Genomic DNA, 13,292 nt, shown 5'->3' on the forward strand with positions numbered 1-13,292 from the left:
CAACAATATCCTTTCTTTCAGGAGTGCTAGTTATGCAAGGTTCGCAGGATAGCTTCTGTAAAGTTTGGAAGGTAGGAGACGAGGTACTGGCAGAAGTAAAGCTGTGAGGACGGGGCGTGAGTCGTGCTTGGGTAGCTCAGCTGGTTGAGCACTTGCCCGCAAAAGGCAAAGGTCACGAGTTCGAGTCTCGGTCCGGCACACAGTTTTAATCTGCCAGGAAGTTTCATATCAGTGCACACTCCTCTGGAGAGTGAAAATCTCATTCTGGGAACACTGCATATTAATGCCCACTAATAGGCGTCCAGGTACTTTTGATCAGTTATTGTATGAAAACATACTCTGGTATACAGTACATTCCTGCCGGCAAGTCTTGCCCTTTCTTCTACATCTTCATGACAAGTGGACGCTGTTGTCTTCCAAGAAAGCAGTACTGTTGACAAGGCTGCGTTCATACGTTGCTAGTCTGACAAACGCTCAGGCATCCTATTGCCCCTCGACTGTTCCGCTAAACCACCAGGTCTTCATACTATAGAAAATCTAAGACTGTTTGGAATAGCAATTGAAACTTAGCTGTCATCATCCCCACCTATGTCGCCTGGCGATGGCTACTTTTTGGTCCACCGTGTTTACACAGTATGTACGAGGCTGGCCACGGTTGGCAACAAGAGCGGTGGGTACAACTACAGCAGCGCGCTAAACTCTTCCTTGCGGAGTCGCGCTTTCGCAGATAAGGGAGCGCAGAGTCCGGCGCGATTCAGTCTGCTCGCCATGGCTGCGGTGAGGAGCTGCCTTCTGCCGCTGCTGGCGCTGATGCTAGCCGCTGTGACCGGGGTCCTTGCCTCAGGTAACTAACTGGCCGCACCATCTGCTACAGTACCCGCTTTGTCTCAAAACACAAGTTTCGTGCAGACGAAGCAAAGGTACATCCGTCTCTGCAGATAGTTTCTCAGCAAAACTTTTACTTTTCGCGTAAAAAAATAAAAACCACTGTTTTCGGATTCGCGCGTGTTCTCCGCTATGCGTTGTTTCTCCTTTGAGTCTGAGGAAACTATTCAGTAAACAAGAACTACTTTTCCGAATCTTATAACCACACATCACAGCTTGATAATGAACTGGTTTTGTTTTCGTTATTGTCCATAGTCTTGGTAATACTTAAAAGTAAAGTTTAACAACCCGTATATTTCAAAAAGTTTGCGGTGAAACATGTAGTCAACGACCGACTTAGGTTTAGTGCGTTTTATGCCATACATTGCTGAATACGAAGTACAGCTACCACATTGAAATTGTTTTTAACGGTGGATTACAACTTGATAATAAATTCAGTTGGGAGGAGCACACCACAGAACTGCAGAAACGCCTTAACAAATCTGTATTTGCAATTCGAGTGTTAGCAGACATAGGCGACATAAAAATGAAAAAGCTTTCATACTTTCTCCACTTTCATTCCAAAATGTCATATGGTATAATATTTTGGGGTAACTCTTCAAGTCAAATAAAAGTTTTCAGAGTCCAAAAGCGTGTAAAACGTATTATATGTGCAGTAAATTCACGGACGTCCTGTAGAAACCTCTTCAAAGAACTGGGTGTATTAACTACTGCCTCTCGGTATATTTACCCCTTAATGAAATTTGTCCTAAACAATATATTTCTTTTTTTAACAAACAGCTCAGTTCATACATACAATACCAGGAACAAAATTGATCTGCACAAGGACATGAAACCGCTTACTTTAGTTCAAAAAGGGGTCCACTACTCAGGAACACTCATCTTCAATAATTTGCCAGCAAACAAAAAATTTAGTTACAAATAAAGATCAGTTTAAAAGGAGCCTGAAAGACTTACTAGTGGCGAACTCCTACTCCACTGACGAATTTTTTAATAGAAACAAATGATGTATATATTCATACTATTAGTATTGTTATTTCAGCTTTAAAAAAATTGACATGTTCCACATCCACGAGGATCTCTTCAGCACGGATCTATGGAACGAAAAACTAATCTAATCTAATCTAATTTCAACGCTTTCCATTCTCGAGAAAATCTTGAGATTGTCCGCGACGTGGTTGATACCTATGCGCCGCACTCTCGGCTATTGCCATCGGTTGTGCGGAGTGCAGAGCTGCCTTCTTCATATTCTGCAGATACAACCAGAAGCTGGAAATGAAAGAAAACCTTAATCTAATGAGAATACATGGACAGTCATCAGCTCATGACGCTGACTGTATGTAAAAATGAACTTTTTATAGAATCATTTTATTTTCCGTGTCTCTGCCATTCTGTCTGCCTGCCTGTCCGTCTCTCAAACTATTAACAGTCCTTTTTCGCAGGAAGGTGCAGACGTATCAAACTGAACTTTATGTCGCATAGTAAGATCTATAGCCCCTCGCCGATGAAAAAAATTTAAGCTTCCACGTCAACGCAATCAAAAGATTCGGCCATTTATGTCACATATGAGTTATTCGCAAACTCACTTGACATATAACCATGAAATTAGGCAAGAAGTAAGATTTAACAATACGAGTAAGGGAAATAATCCGAAAAGTGTTAATTTGTAACTCTACCATACGAAAAAGAAAATTGTCATATTCGACTGTCTGTGTGTATCTGTCAAGACCCCTTTTTCTCAGAATCGGGGGGAAGGATCACGTTGAAATACATGTCACATATTAAAGGATACAGTCCTGTGGTGGTATAAAAAAACTCTCCTGTGGCTGCAAAAAACCCATGACTATTTGTTTTATCTTTCTTTATGTACGTTTAACATCCACTCTTAGTCCTATTTGATGTAGCTCCCACTAACTTTAGTAATATTCTAGAATGAGTCAAACGAGTCTTTCGTAAGCATTCTCCTGTTTAGATACACTGCATGCTCGCAGTATCCCACCAGTGAACCGAAGCCTAAAAGTTGTCTTACACAAGACTGAGCCTATGTGATCATAACACTTCATACCCTCAAAAGTTGACCAGTTCCAGTTGTTGATATTGTATTGGGAATATACTGCGTTTTTGAGTTTTACGAAATGCAAATTTTTACATTTCTGACCAATTAAAGCAAGAGTTTTTAGACAATTCTTTCTTATAGATAACGGTATGATATGCACCTGAGAGTACTAGCAAATGTCCCAACACACTTCCCTGGGGCACACATAAATAAAAATTTATTATACGAACCTCAGCAGCTAAAAAACTTCATTTTGAGTAAAGACACTGGTGCAGCTAATATGGTTACTTTATTTAAAAAGCATGACTGGTTTCGTAGCGCCGGCGGGTGTGACCGAGCGGTTCTAGGCGCTTCAGACTGGAACCGCGCGACCACTACGGTCGCAGGTTCGAATCCTGCCTCGGGTATGGATGTGTGTGATGTCCTTAGGCTAGTTAGGTTAGTTAGTTAGGGGTCTGATGACCTTAGATGTTAAGTCCCATAGTGCTCAGAGCCATTTGGTTTCGTAGCGCTAGCTCCATCATCACGTGGAGTGATGAGGCTGTAAAATAATACCAGGAATTGATAACTTTAGATAAAAAAAACATCGGGAATTTTCCAACAGTGGCTGAATGGAAGTACTATAAAACGCGGCAATGACCAAAACTTACAATTACAGCGTGATGCTTAAGTATATTTGATATTCTCTGGAATAACAGGATGAATTGCGGAAATAGGCAAAAAATTAAGGCTTCCCCTGAAGTCTCCGTGTGTTTGCAGAATTATGCTTAATGACTGCCTGTACAAATATATCGACCAGACAGCTAGAACATTTGAGGTCAGATTTAGGAAACATTTATCTGGCTCGGGTTCTAACTCAGCTTTGGATACCCATTTTTCTAAGACGGGTCGCTTTGGTATCAGGGAATGTAAAGGAAATGTCTTAATATTCTACAAGAACTAGAGATTTACCGTGTCTTAAAGTAATCTCCTAGTCGTTCAACACCGAATTTGAATTGAAACATAAACCAAATTTGATTATTTCAGTGGATAACCCGGTCCGTTTACCTGTTTGTACATTTCCTCCTTCTCACTCCCCCCCCCCCCCCCCCCCCCCGCCCCACCCCCCCCCCCCTCCCCACCCCCCACACACACACACTTATCACTGGACCTTTTTAAAGTACGTTGTATCTCCCACTACTTTTAGTTTTCAAGGAGTTTCCCATAGTACATCATTTACGCACTCCTACAGTATTAATTAATATTTTCTGTTGTAATATTCGACATTGTACTCTAGTGTGCACACGATTTCTGGTAATTTCCTCACTCTCAAAGTCAGCCTAGCGCTTCCGTGCTAGCACCACCTATCTAGTTGTTGTGGTGGTCTTCAGTCCTGAGACTGGTTTGATGCAGCTCTCCATGCTAATCAATCCTGTGCAAGCTCCTTCATCTCCCAGTACCTACTGCAACCTACATCCTTCTGAATCTGCTTAGTGTATTCATCTCTTGGTCTCCCTCTACGATTTTTACCCTCCACACTGCCCTCCAATGCTAAATTTGTGATCCCTTGATGCCTCAGGACATGTCCTACCAACCGATCCCTTCTTCTAGTCAAGTTGTGCCACAAACTTCTCCCCAGTCCTATTCAATACCTCCTCATTAGTTACGTGATCTACCCACCTAATCTTCATCATTCTTCTGTAGCACCACATTTCGAAAGCTTCTATTCTCTTCTTGTACAAACTATTTATTGTCCATGTTTCACTTCCCTACATGGCTACACTTCATACAAATACTTCCAGAAACGACTTCCTGACACTTAAATCTATACTCGATGTTAACAAATTTCTCTTCTTCAGAAACGCTTTCCTTGCCATTGCCAGTCTGCATTTTATATCCTCTCTACTTCGACCATCATCAGTTATTTTGCTCCCCAAATAGCAAAACTCCTTCACTACTTAAAGTGTCTCATTTCCTAATCTAATTCCCTCAGCATCACCCGACTTAATTCGACTACGTTCCATTATCCTCGTTTTGCTTTTGTTGATGTTCATCTTATTTCCTCCTTTCAAGACACTGTCCATTCCGTTCAAATGCTCTTCCAAGTCCTTTGCTGTCTCTGACAGAATTACAATGTCATCGGCAAACCTCAAAGTTTTTATTTCTTCTCCGTGGATTTTAATACCTACTCCAAATTTTTCTTTTGTTTCATTTACTGCTTGCTCAATATACAGATTGAATAACATCGGGGAGAGGCTACAACCCTGTCTCACTCCCTTCCCAACCACTGCTTCCCTTTCATGCCCCTCGACTCTTATAACTGCCATCTGGTTTCTGTACAAATTGTAAATAGCCTTTCGCTCCCTGTATTTTACCCCTGCCACCTTTAGAATTTGAAAGAGAGTATCCCGGTCAACATTGTCAAAACCTTTCTCTAAGTCTACAAATGCTATAAACGTTGGTTTGCCTTTCCTTAATCTTCCTTCTAAGATAAGTTGTAAGGTCAGTATTGCCTCACGTGTTCCAACATTTCTACTGAATCCAAACTGAACTTCGCCGAGGTCGGCTTCTACCAGTTTTTACATTCGTCTGTAAATAATTCGCTTTAGTATTTTGCAGCTGTGACTTATTAAACTGATAGTTCGGTAATTTTCACATCTGTCAACACCTGCTTTCTTTGGGATTGGAATTATTATATTTTTCTTTAAGTCTGAGGGTATTTCGCCTGTCTCATACATCTTGCTCACCAGATGGACTGGCTCTCCCAAGGCCATCAGCAGTTCTAATGGAATGTTGTCTACTCCCGGGGCCTTGTTTCGACTCAGGTCTTCCAGTGCTCTGTCAAACTCTTCACGCAGTATCGTATCTCTCATTTCTTCTTCATCTACATCCTCTTCCATTCCCATAATATTGTCCTCAAGTACATTGCCCTTGTATAGACCCTCTATATACTCTTTCCACATTTCTGCTTTCCCCTCTTTGCTTAGAACTGGGTTTCCATCTGAGCTCTTCATATTCATACAAGTGGCTCTCTTTTCTCCAAAGGTCTCCTTAATTTTACTGTAGGCAGTATCTATCTTACCCCTAGTGAGATAAGCCTCTACATCCTTACATTTGTGCTCTAGCCATGCCTGCTTAGCCATTTTGTACTTCCTGTCGATCTCATTTTTGATAAGTTTGTATTCCTTTTTGCCTGCTTCATTTACCGCATTTTTATATTTTCTCCTTTCATCAATTAAGTTCAATATTTCTTCTGTTACCCAAGGATTTCTACTAGCCGTCGTCTTTTTACCTACTTGATCCTCTGCTGCCTTCACTACTTCATCCCTCAGAGCTACCCATTCGTCTCCTACTGTATTTCTTTCCCCCATTCCTGTCAATTGTTCCCTTACGCTCTCCTTGAAACTCTGTACAACCTCTGGTTCTTTCAGTTTATCCAGGTCCCATCTCCTTAAATTCCCACCTTTTTGCAGTTTCTTCAGTTTTAATCTACAGTTCATAACCAATAGATTGTGGTCAGAGTCCACATCTGCCCCTGGAAATATCCTACAATTTAAAACCTAGTTCCTAAATCTCTGTCTTGCCATTATATAATCTATCTGATACCTTTTAGTATCTCCAGGAGCTATCAGCAAGGCCGTTTTAGTTAATGTTACAATGCCAGATCAGTCAACCATCCAGACTGTTGCCCCTGCAACTACTGAAAAGGCTGCTGCCCCTCTTCAGGAACCACACGTTTGTCTGGCCTCTCAACAGATACCCCTCCGTTGTGGTTGCACCTACGGTACGGCTATCTGTATCGTTGAGGCACGCAAGCCTCCCCACCAACGGCAAGGTCCATGGTTCATGGGGGGGGATACTGGCATACTTTTACATGTGTCTGTGGCTATCTAGTGGTCCTTTTATTTCCGCGTTAGAGTGCCGTCAGTCGCGGCGCTGCCCTTACTCTGCTCGTCGGATCCACTATAAGGTGTAATTTTCTCCGGTTTGATCTTTTGTCTGTTTCCTTCCGTTCCCCCCACTGCACCGTAATTTAGCATTGTATTTACATTCCTTTTTGGGTTCCAGCAATTGCCCCCCCCCCCTTACTACATAATTTTGGGTGGCACATAGTTTTTTAGAAGGAAGTACAGTGTAGGAATCGGGGGAAAGTGTAATATCAAATGCACTCCAGCATCAAGATGTAAATATAAGTATTGGTCATTACAAAATTTTATATTACTTGCATTCAGCCACTTTTGGCAAAGATCCGACGTCCTTTTTACCTAAAGTGCTCACCTTCTGGTGTTTCACGGTCCATTTTTATTCAGGACTTCACCTGATCTTGTAACTAACGGTACCAAACCAGTCGTGCTTTTTAAATAAAGTGTCCATACGGCTGCAGCGGTGTTTTTAGCTCAGCATACTTTTACATGTGTCTGTGGATTTCTCCATTCACGATAACATATCATGTTCTGTCTACCAAGATTCTTCATTCTAGTCATAAATTTCTTTTGATACTCCATATTATCATGAATTCATGGATGAACAAAACTCCCACTTTCCTCCACCAAGTGCCACCGAGTTAGAACTCGCTTCCGGAGAGACAACAGTTCAACTTCGTGTCTGGCCATCCTGGTTTGGGTTTTTATTGATATCGCTAAATCGCTCTAGACGAATGCCGGGATGTTTCCTTTGAAAGGGCGCGACCGATTTGAAACAACTCGAGTTTGTGCTCTGACTCTAATGACCCCGATGTCGACCAGACGTTAACGCCTAATCTTCATTCCACAAAGTGCCAGTCTGCAACTATATCTCAAAGCAGAACACAACCCTACGTTAAGAGGGTAAGAAGAACGATAGTATGTGGAGTGTTGCAACTCAGTTATCTCTATACTACTTGAATCGAGAACTCTGGCCTTGGAGCAGACGACTTGCACAGTTCTCTTGTCTCCAACGTCTTCCACGTTGCAATTGTACAAAAAGTTCCCATTAGTCAGTACGTGATTGAAGATTATTATTCCAAGAGATGAACCTTACTTTATTAGCTATAAAAGTGACTGAAGTAGGGAACTATCAGTTCAGAGCAAGACTGCAATACTTCATTACAAGATAACAGCGAAACAGAATAATTCTTCCCTTCACATAAGCTACGAATTTTACGACCTCTCTTGTGGTTTTCTTTCAGCAGATTGTAACTGCGGTCCAGAAATATTTCGTTTGCTTCTGCTTTACAGTGCATATCATGCAGGTAATTAACAAGCCTCTGTAAAACTCTTCCCGAAATCGATTATCTCTCACCTTGTGCACATATTTCCGTCGTCCAAATAGATCACATTTGGTCCCAAACGTGTAGGTTATCTTCGTTAAAATTCGAGACTTAATATTTTGTTGCGATAAATACATTTATCACACGTGCAACACGTGTCACCGTGACAGTGAGTGGAACATAAATGCTGATAAGCAATGCGTCAATCCAGACACCGATCACTTCAGATACTAGTGACTCCAGATACCAGGAGAGTAATAATGTGTTTTTGCTTTAACCTGATAAATAGATGTCCTCGCAAATGTCAATGTAAGTTTTGGCTTACGAGTTTTTAAAATTTTTATCTTCAGCAGTGTACACGTATAACCAAACGACGCCGATTTTGTTGGTGAGGTGTCTGCTTTGTTTACGGCATTTGGTTTTACGAATTACACGCACTTAAAGGTCTGACTAATATAGTACCGAATTCATTTATTTCTAGGGAATCTGAAGGTGTTGTTTTGCACGACAGTGGAAACTTTTAGTAAAGTGTACCCATGAAATATAGAAGAATCAGTTTGCTGATGAGCCTTTCAAATTTCGGATTTTAAGTCGTGCAGCATAACTGTTACCAATTTTCGCACCAGTTTTGGAACAATTCATTCTGCTAATCTCCGGGAACTTGAACCAAACGACCTAATAGATTCATGTGGCTGCAGACTCGGAAAATGCTTTCTTTTTGATTTCTAGTTACACTACTGGCCATTAAAATTGCTACACCACGAAGATGACGTGCTACAGACGCAAATTTAATCGACAGGAAGAAGATGCTGTTATATGCAAATGATTAGCTTTACAGGGCATTCACACAAAGTTGGCGCCGATGGCGACACCTACAACGTGCTGACATGAGGAAAGTTTCCAACCGATTTCTCATACACAAACAGCAGTTGACCAGCGTTGCCTGGTGAAACATTGTTGTGATGCCTCATGTAAGGCGGAGAAATGCGTACCATCACGTTTCCGACTTTCATAAAGGTCGGATTGTAGCCTATCGCGATTGCGGTTTATCGTATCGCGACATTGCTCCTCGCGTTGTCGAGATCCAATGACTGTTAGAAGAATATGGAATCGGTGAGTTCAGGAGGGTAATACGAAACGCCGTACTGGATCCCAACGGCCTCGTATCACTGGCAGTCGAGATGACAGGCATCTTATCCGCATGGCTGTAACGGATCGTGCAGCCCCGTCTCGATCTCTGAGTCAACAGATGGGGATGTTTGCAAGACAACAACCATCTGCACGAATAGTTCGACGACTTTTGCAGCAGAATGGACTATCAGCTCGGAGACCATGGCTGTGGTTAGCCTTGACGCTGCATCACAGACAGGAGCGCATGCGATGGTGTACTCAACGACGAACCCGGGTGCCCGAATGGCAAAACGTCATTTTTTCGAATGAATCCAGGTTCTGTTTACAGTATCATGATGGTTGCATCCGTGTTTGGCGACATTGCGGTGAACGCACATTGGAAGCGTGTTTTCGTCATCGCCATACTGGCGTATCACCCGGCATGATGGTATGGGGTGCCATTGGTTACACGTCACGGTCACCTCTTGTTCGCACTGACGGCACTTTGAACAGTGGACGTTACATTTCAGATGTGTTACGGCCCGTGGCTCTACCCTTCATTCGATCACTACGAAACCCTACATTTCAGAAGGATAATGCACGACCGCATGTTGCAGGTCCTGTACGGGCCTTTCTGATACAGATAGTGTTCGACTGTCGCCCTGGCCAGCACATTCTCCAAATCTCTCACCAATTGAAAATGTCTGGTCAATGGTGGCCGAGCAACTGGCTCGTCACAATACGCCAACCACTACTCTTGATGAACTGTGGTATCGTGTTGAAGCTGCATGGGCAGCTGTACCTGTACACGCCATTCAAGCTCTGTTTGACTTAATGCCCAGGTGTATCAAGTGTTGTGGGTTGGCAGGAGAGCCAACACCGGGTTACAAGAGGAAGCCGAAAGGCACGCATTTTAGCTCACGCAGGCTGGCGTGAGGTCTGGAACAGGACAAGGAAATTAGAATTTAGAAAAAAACGGACATAGCTGGTGGAATACTTAACTTTAATCCATAAATGGTGAACGTCGCTCTTGACGGTACATTATTCATAATATCACTAGTAACTGGTGATGCCGCCTTGCTAGGTCGTAGCAAATGACGTAGCTGAAGGCTTTGCTAACTATCGTCTCGGCAAATGAGAGCGTATTTTGTCAGTGAACCATCGCTAGCAAAGTCGGTTGTACAACTGGGGCGAGTGCTAGGAAGTCTCTCTAGACCTGCCGTGTGGCGGCGCTCGGTTTGCAATCACTGATAGTGGCGACACGCGGGTCCGACATATACTAACGGACCGCGGCCGATTTAAAGGCTACCACCTAGCAAGTGTGGTGTCTGGCGGTGACACCACATCAAGATTGTTATTACGGCCAGAGGTGGTTGTTCTGGGTACTGATTTCTCCGGATCTATGCACCCAAATTGCGTGAAAATGTAATCACATGTCAGTTCTAATATAATATAGTTGTCCAATGAACACCCGTTTATCATCTGCATTTCTTCTTGGTGTAGCAATTTTAATGGCCAGTAGTGTTCTCTATGTAAAAAAAAACGTGTTGTGTGCATGAAACGAAGAGCGAAGGCCTTTGGCTGGCCCTCCCAGACAGTTGTATTTTGACACCCAGGTGGCATATACATCGAATAAGATAACTTTGCGATTGACACACTGCAGTGGCGGGGACCTGTACTGCTAGCGTGCAGCAAGCTACGCTTGAGAAGGCGCTGCCTGAACTTGAAAATGGGCAACGCTCCGACCATGTGACGTTCGAATAAGAACTACGAATGGTTGGTGGCTAGCCCTTACCATTCGACTCGCACAAACGTCAATCACAAAGCTGTTTTGATCGAAGTGTAGAGATCACTGGTATGAGGGAATTATTGTATATCTTTAGCTCAACGATTAGGAAATCGTAACACACTACTCACCCTAAAATAATGATTCAGTTTCTAGCTTAACATGTGAGTTATTGAAATTTTTTTAAATTATTTGGCGGTGTATAGGCCGTAATGTAGATTTCTGGCATGAAGAACAAAGTAAAGAGAGGAAGACTGAGAAATACCACAGTGAACTTCGATCAAGACGGCTAGGCGGGGATTTTAATCGACATTTTCTTGAATACGAGTCCAGCGTTTTACCACAGCGTCAACTCATTCACTATAAACTCTCAGAGATAGTGGAGAATGGCATATGTGTCACTGTGTGGAGAAGACTGAGCGAGTCGTTGGTATTAACTGATCTACACACATCAAAAAAAATTTTGCATCACCCCAGTTCCCAGAACTTCTGAAGATAGACGATGATTATGGATATTGTATCACAGACACAGTCCCTTTGACTGTTCAGAGATGTCGCTAAACCCGTCCAAAGATGTAAACAACCATGCGTGAGCAGCGCCTAATAGACGGAGGGGCTCCGACAGTCGCTCAGTTCCAGTCATTCCACCAGGAAGGCGGTACACGGCTGGAACTGTCGATAACATGCCTCGCTCAGGCCGCCTAAGGACTACTACTGCAATGGATGACCGCTACCTACGGATTCTGGCCTGGAGGAACCCTGACAGCAACGCCACCATGTTGAATAATGCTTTTAGTGCAGTCACAGGACTTCGTGTTACAACTCAAACTGTGCGCAATAGGCTGCATGATGCGCAACTTCAGCCGGCCGAAGTGGCCGTGCGGTTAAAGGCGCTGCAGTCTGGAACCGCAAGACCGCTACGGTCGCAGGTTCGAATCCTGCCTCGGGCATGGATGTTTGTGATGTCCTTAGGTTAGTTAGGTTTAACTAGTTCTAAGTTCTAGGGGACTAATGACCTCAGCAGTTGAGTCCCATAGTGCTCAGAGCCATTTGATGCGCAACTTCACTCCCAACATCCATGGCGAGGTCTATCTTTGCAACCACGACACCATGCAGCGCTGTACAGATTGGCCCAACAACCTGCCGAATGGATCGCTCAGGACTGGCATCACGTTCTCTTCACCGATGAGTGTCGCATATGCCTTCAACCAGACAATCGTCGGAGACGTGTTTGGAGGCAACCCGGTCAGGCTGAACGCCTTAGACACACTGTCCAGCGAGTGCAGCAAGGTGGAGGTTCCCTGCTGCTTTGGGGTGGCATTATGTGGGGCCGACGTACGCCGCTCGTGGTCATGGAAGGCGCCGTAATGGCTGTACGATACGTGAATGCCATCCTCCGACCGATAGTGCAACAATATCGGCTGCATATTGGAAAGGCATTCGTCTTCATGGACGACAATTCGCGCCCTTACCGTGCACATCTTGTGAATCACTTCCTTCAGGATAACGACATCGGTCGACTAGAGTGGTAAGCATGTTCTCCAGACCAAAACCCTATCGAACATGCGTGGGATAGGTTGAAAAGGGCAGTTTACGGACGACTTGACCTACCAACCACTCTGAGGGATCTACGCCGATTCGCCATTGAGGTGTGGGACAATCTGGACTAACAGTGCCTTGATGAACTTGTGGATTGTATGCCATGACGAATACAGACATGCCCCAATGCAAGAGGAGGTGCTGCTGGATATTGGAGGTACTGGTGTGTACAGCAGTCTGGACCACCATCTGAAGGTCTCGCTGTATGATGGTACAACACGCAATGTGTGGTTTTCATGAGCAATAAAAAGGACGGAAATGATGTTTATGTTGATCTCTATTCTAATTTTCTGTACAAGTTGCGGAACTCTTGGAACCAAGGTTACGACTAGAGATGGGTCACCTCGAGTTACCAAGGATTTCGAATCAACCCGAGTGTGGTTGTTGCTAACTCGAGTTGTGTTCACGCGGTGCGCGGTGTTCGCCGCTATCGATGATATATATATATATATATATATATATATATATATATATATATATATATATATATATATATATATATATATATATATATATAGGGTGTCTGAAAAGTCTTTCCCTGATTACATAGATTGATAACTCAGGATAGAAGTAAGATACAAATACGAAACTTGTATCTAACTGTTTACAAACTATCAAAGTTTTTTTCA

The 13,292-nt window shown here is 43.3% G+C and overlaps 1 protein-coding gene across 1 annotated transcript in view; it reads left to right on the forward strand.

Moving 5' to 3' along the window:
• Nucleotides 1-723: 723 nt before the first annotated feature.
• Nucleotides 724-13,292, forward strand: part of LOC124596345 (sphingomyelin phosphodiesterase-like) — a 183,195-nt gene continuing 170,626 nt past the window's right edge. The window contains exon 1 of the mRNA XM_047135447.1: nt 724-844. Within this exon, the coding sequence (XP_046991403.1) occupies nt 769-844 (76 nt within the window). The 5' untranslated portion in view covers nt 724-768. The remainder of the gene's footprint in view (nt 845-13,292) is intronic.

Source organism: Schistocerca americana, chromosome 2 (assembly GCF_021461395.2).
Source record: "Schistocerca americana isolate TAMUIC-IGC-003095 chromosome 2, iqSchAmer2.1, whole genome shotgun sequence".
NCBI classification, from domain to species: domain Eukaryota; kingdom Metazoa; phylum Arthropoda; class Insecta; order Orthoptera; family Acrididae; genus Schistocerca; species Schistocerca americana.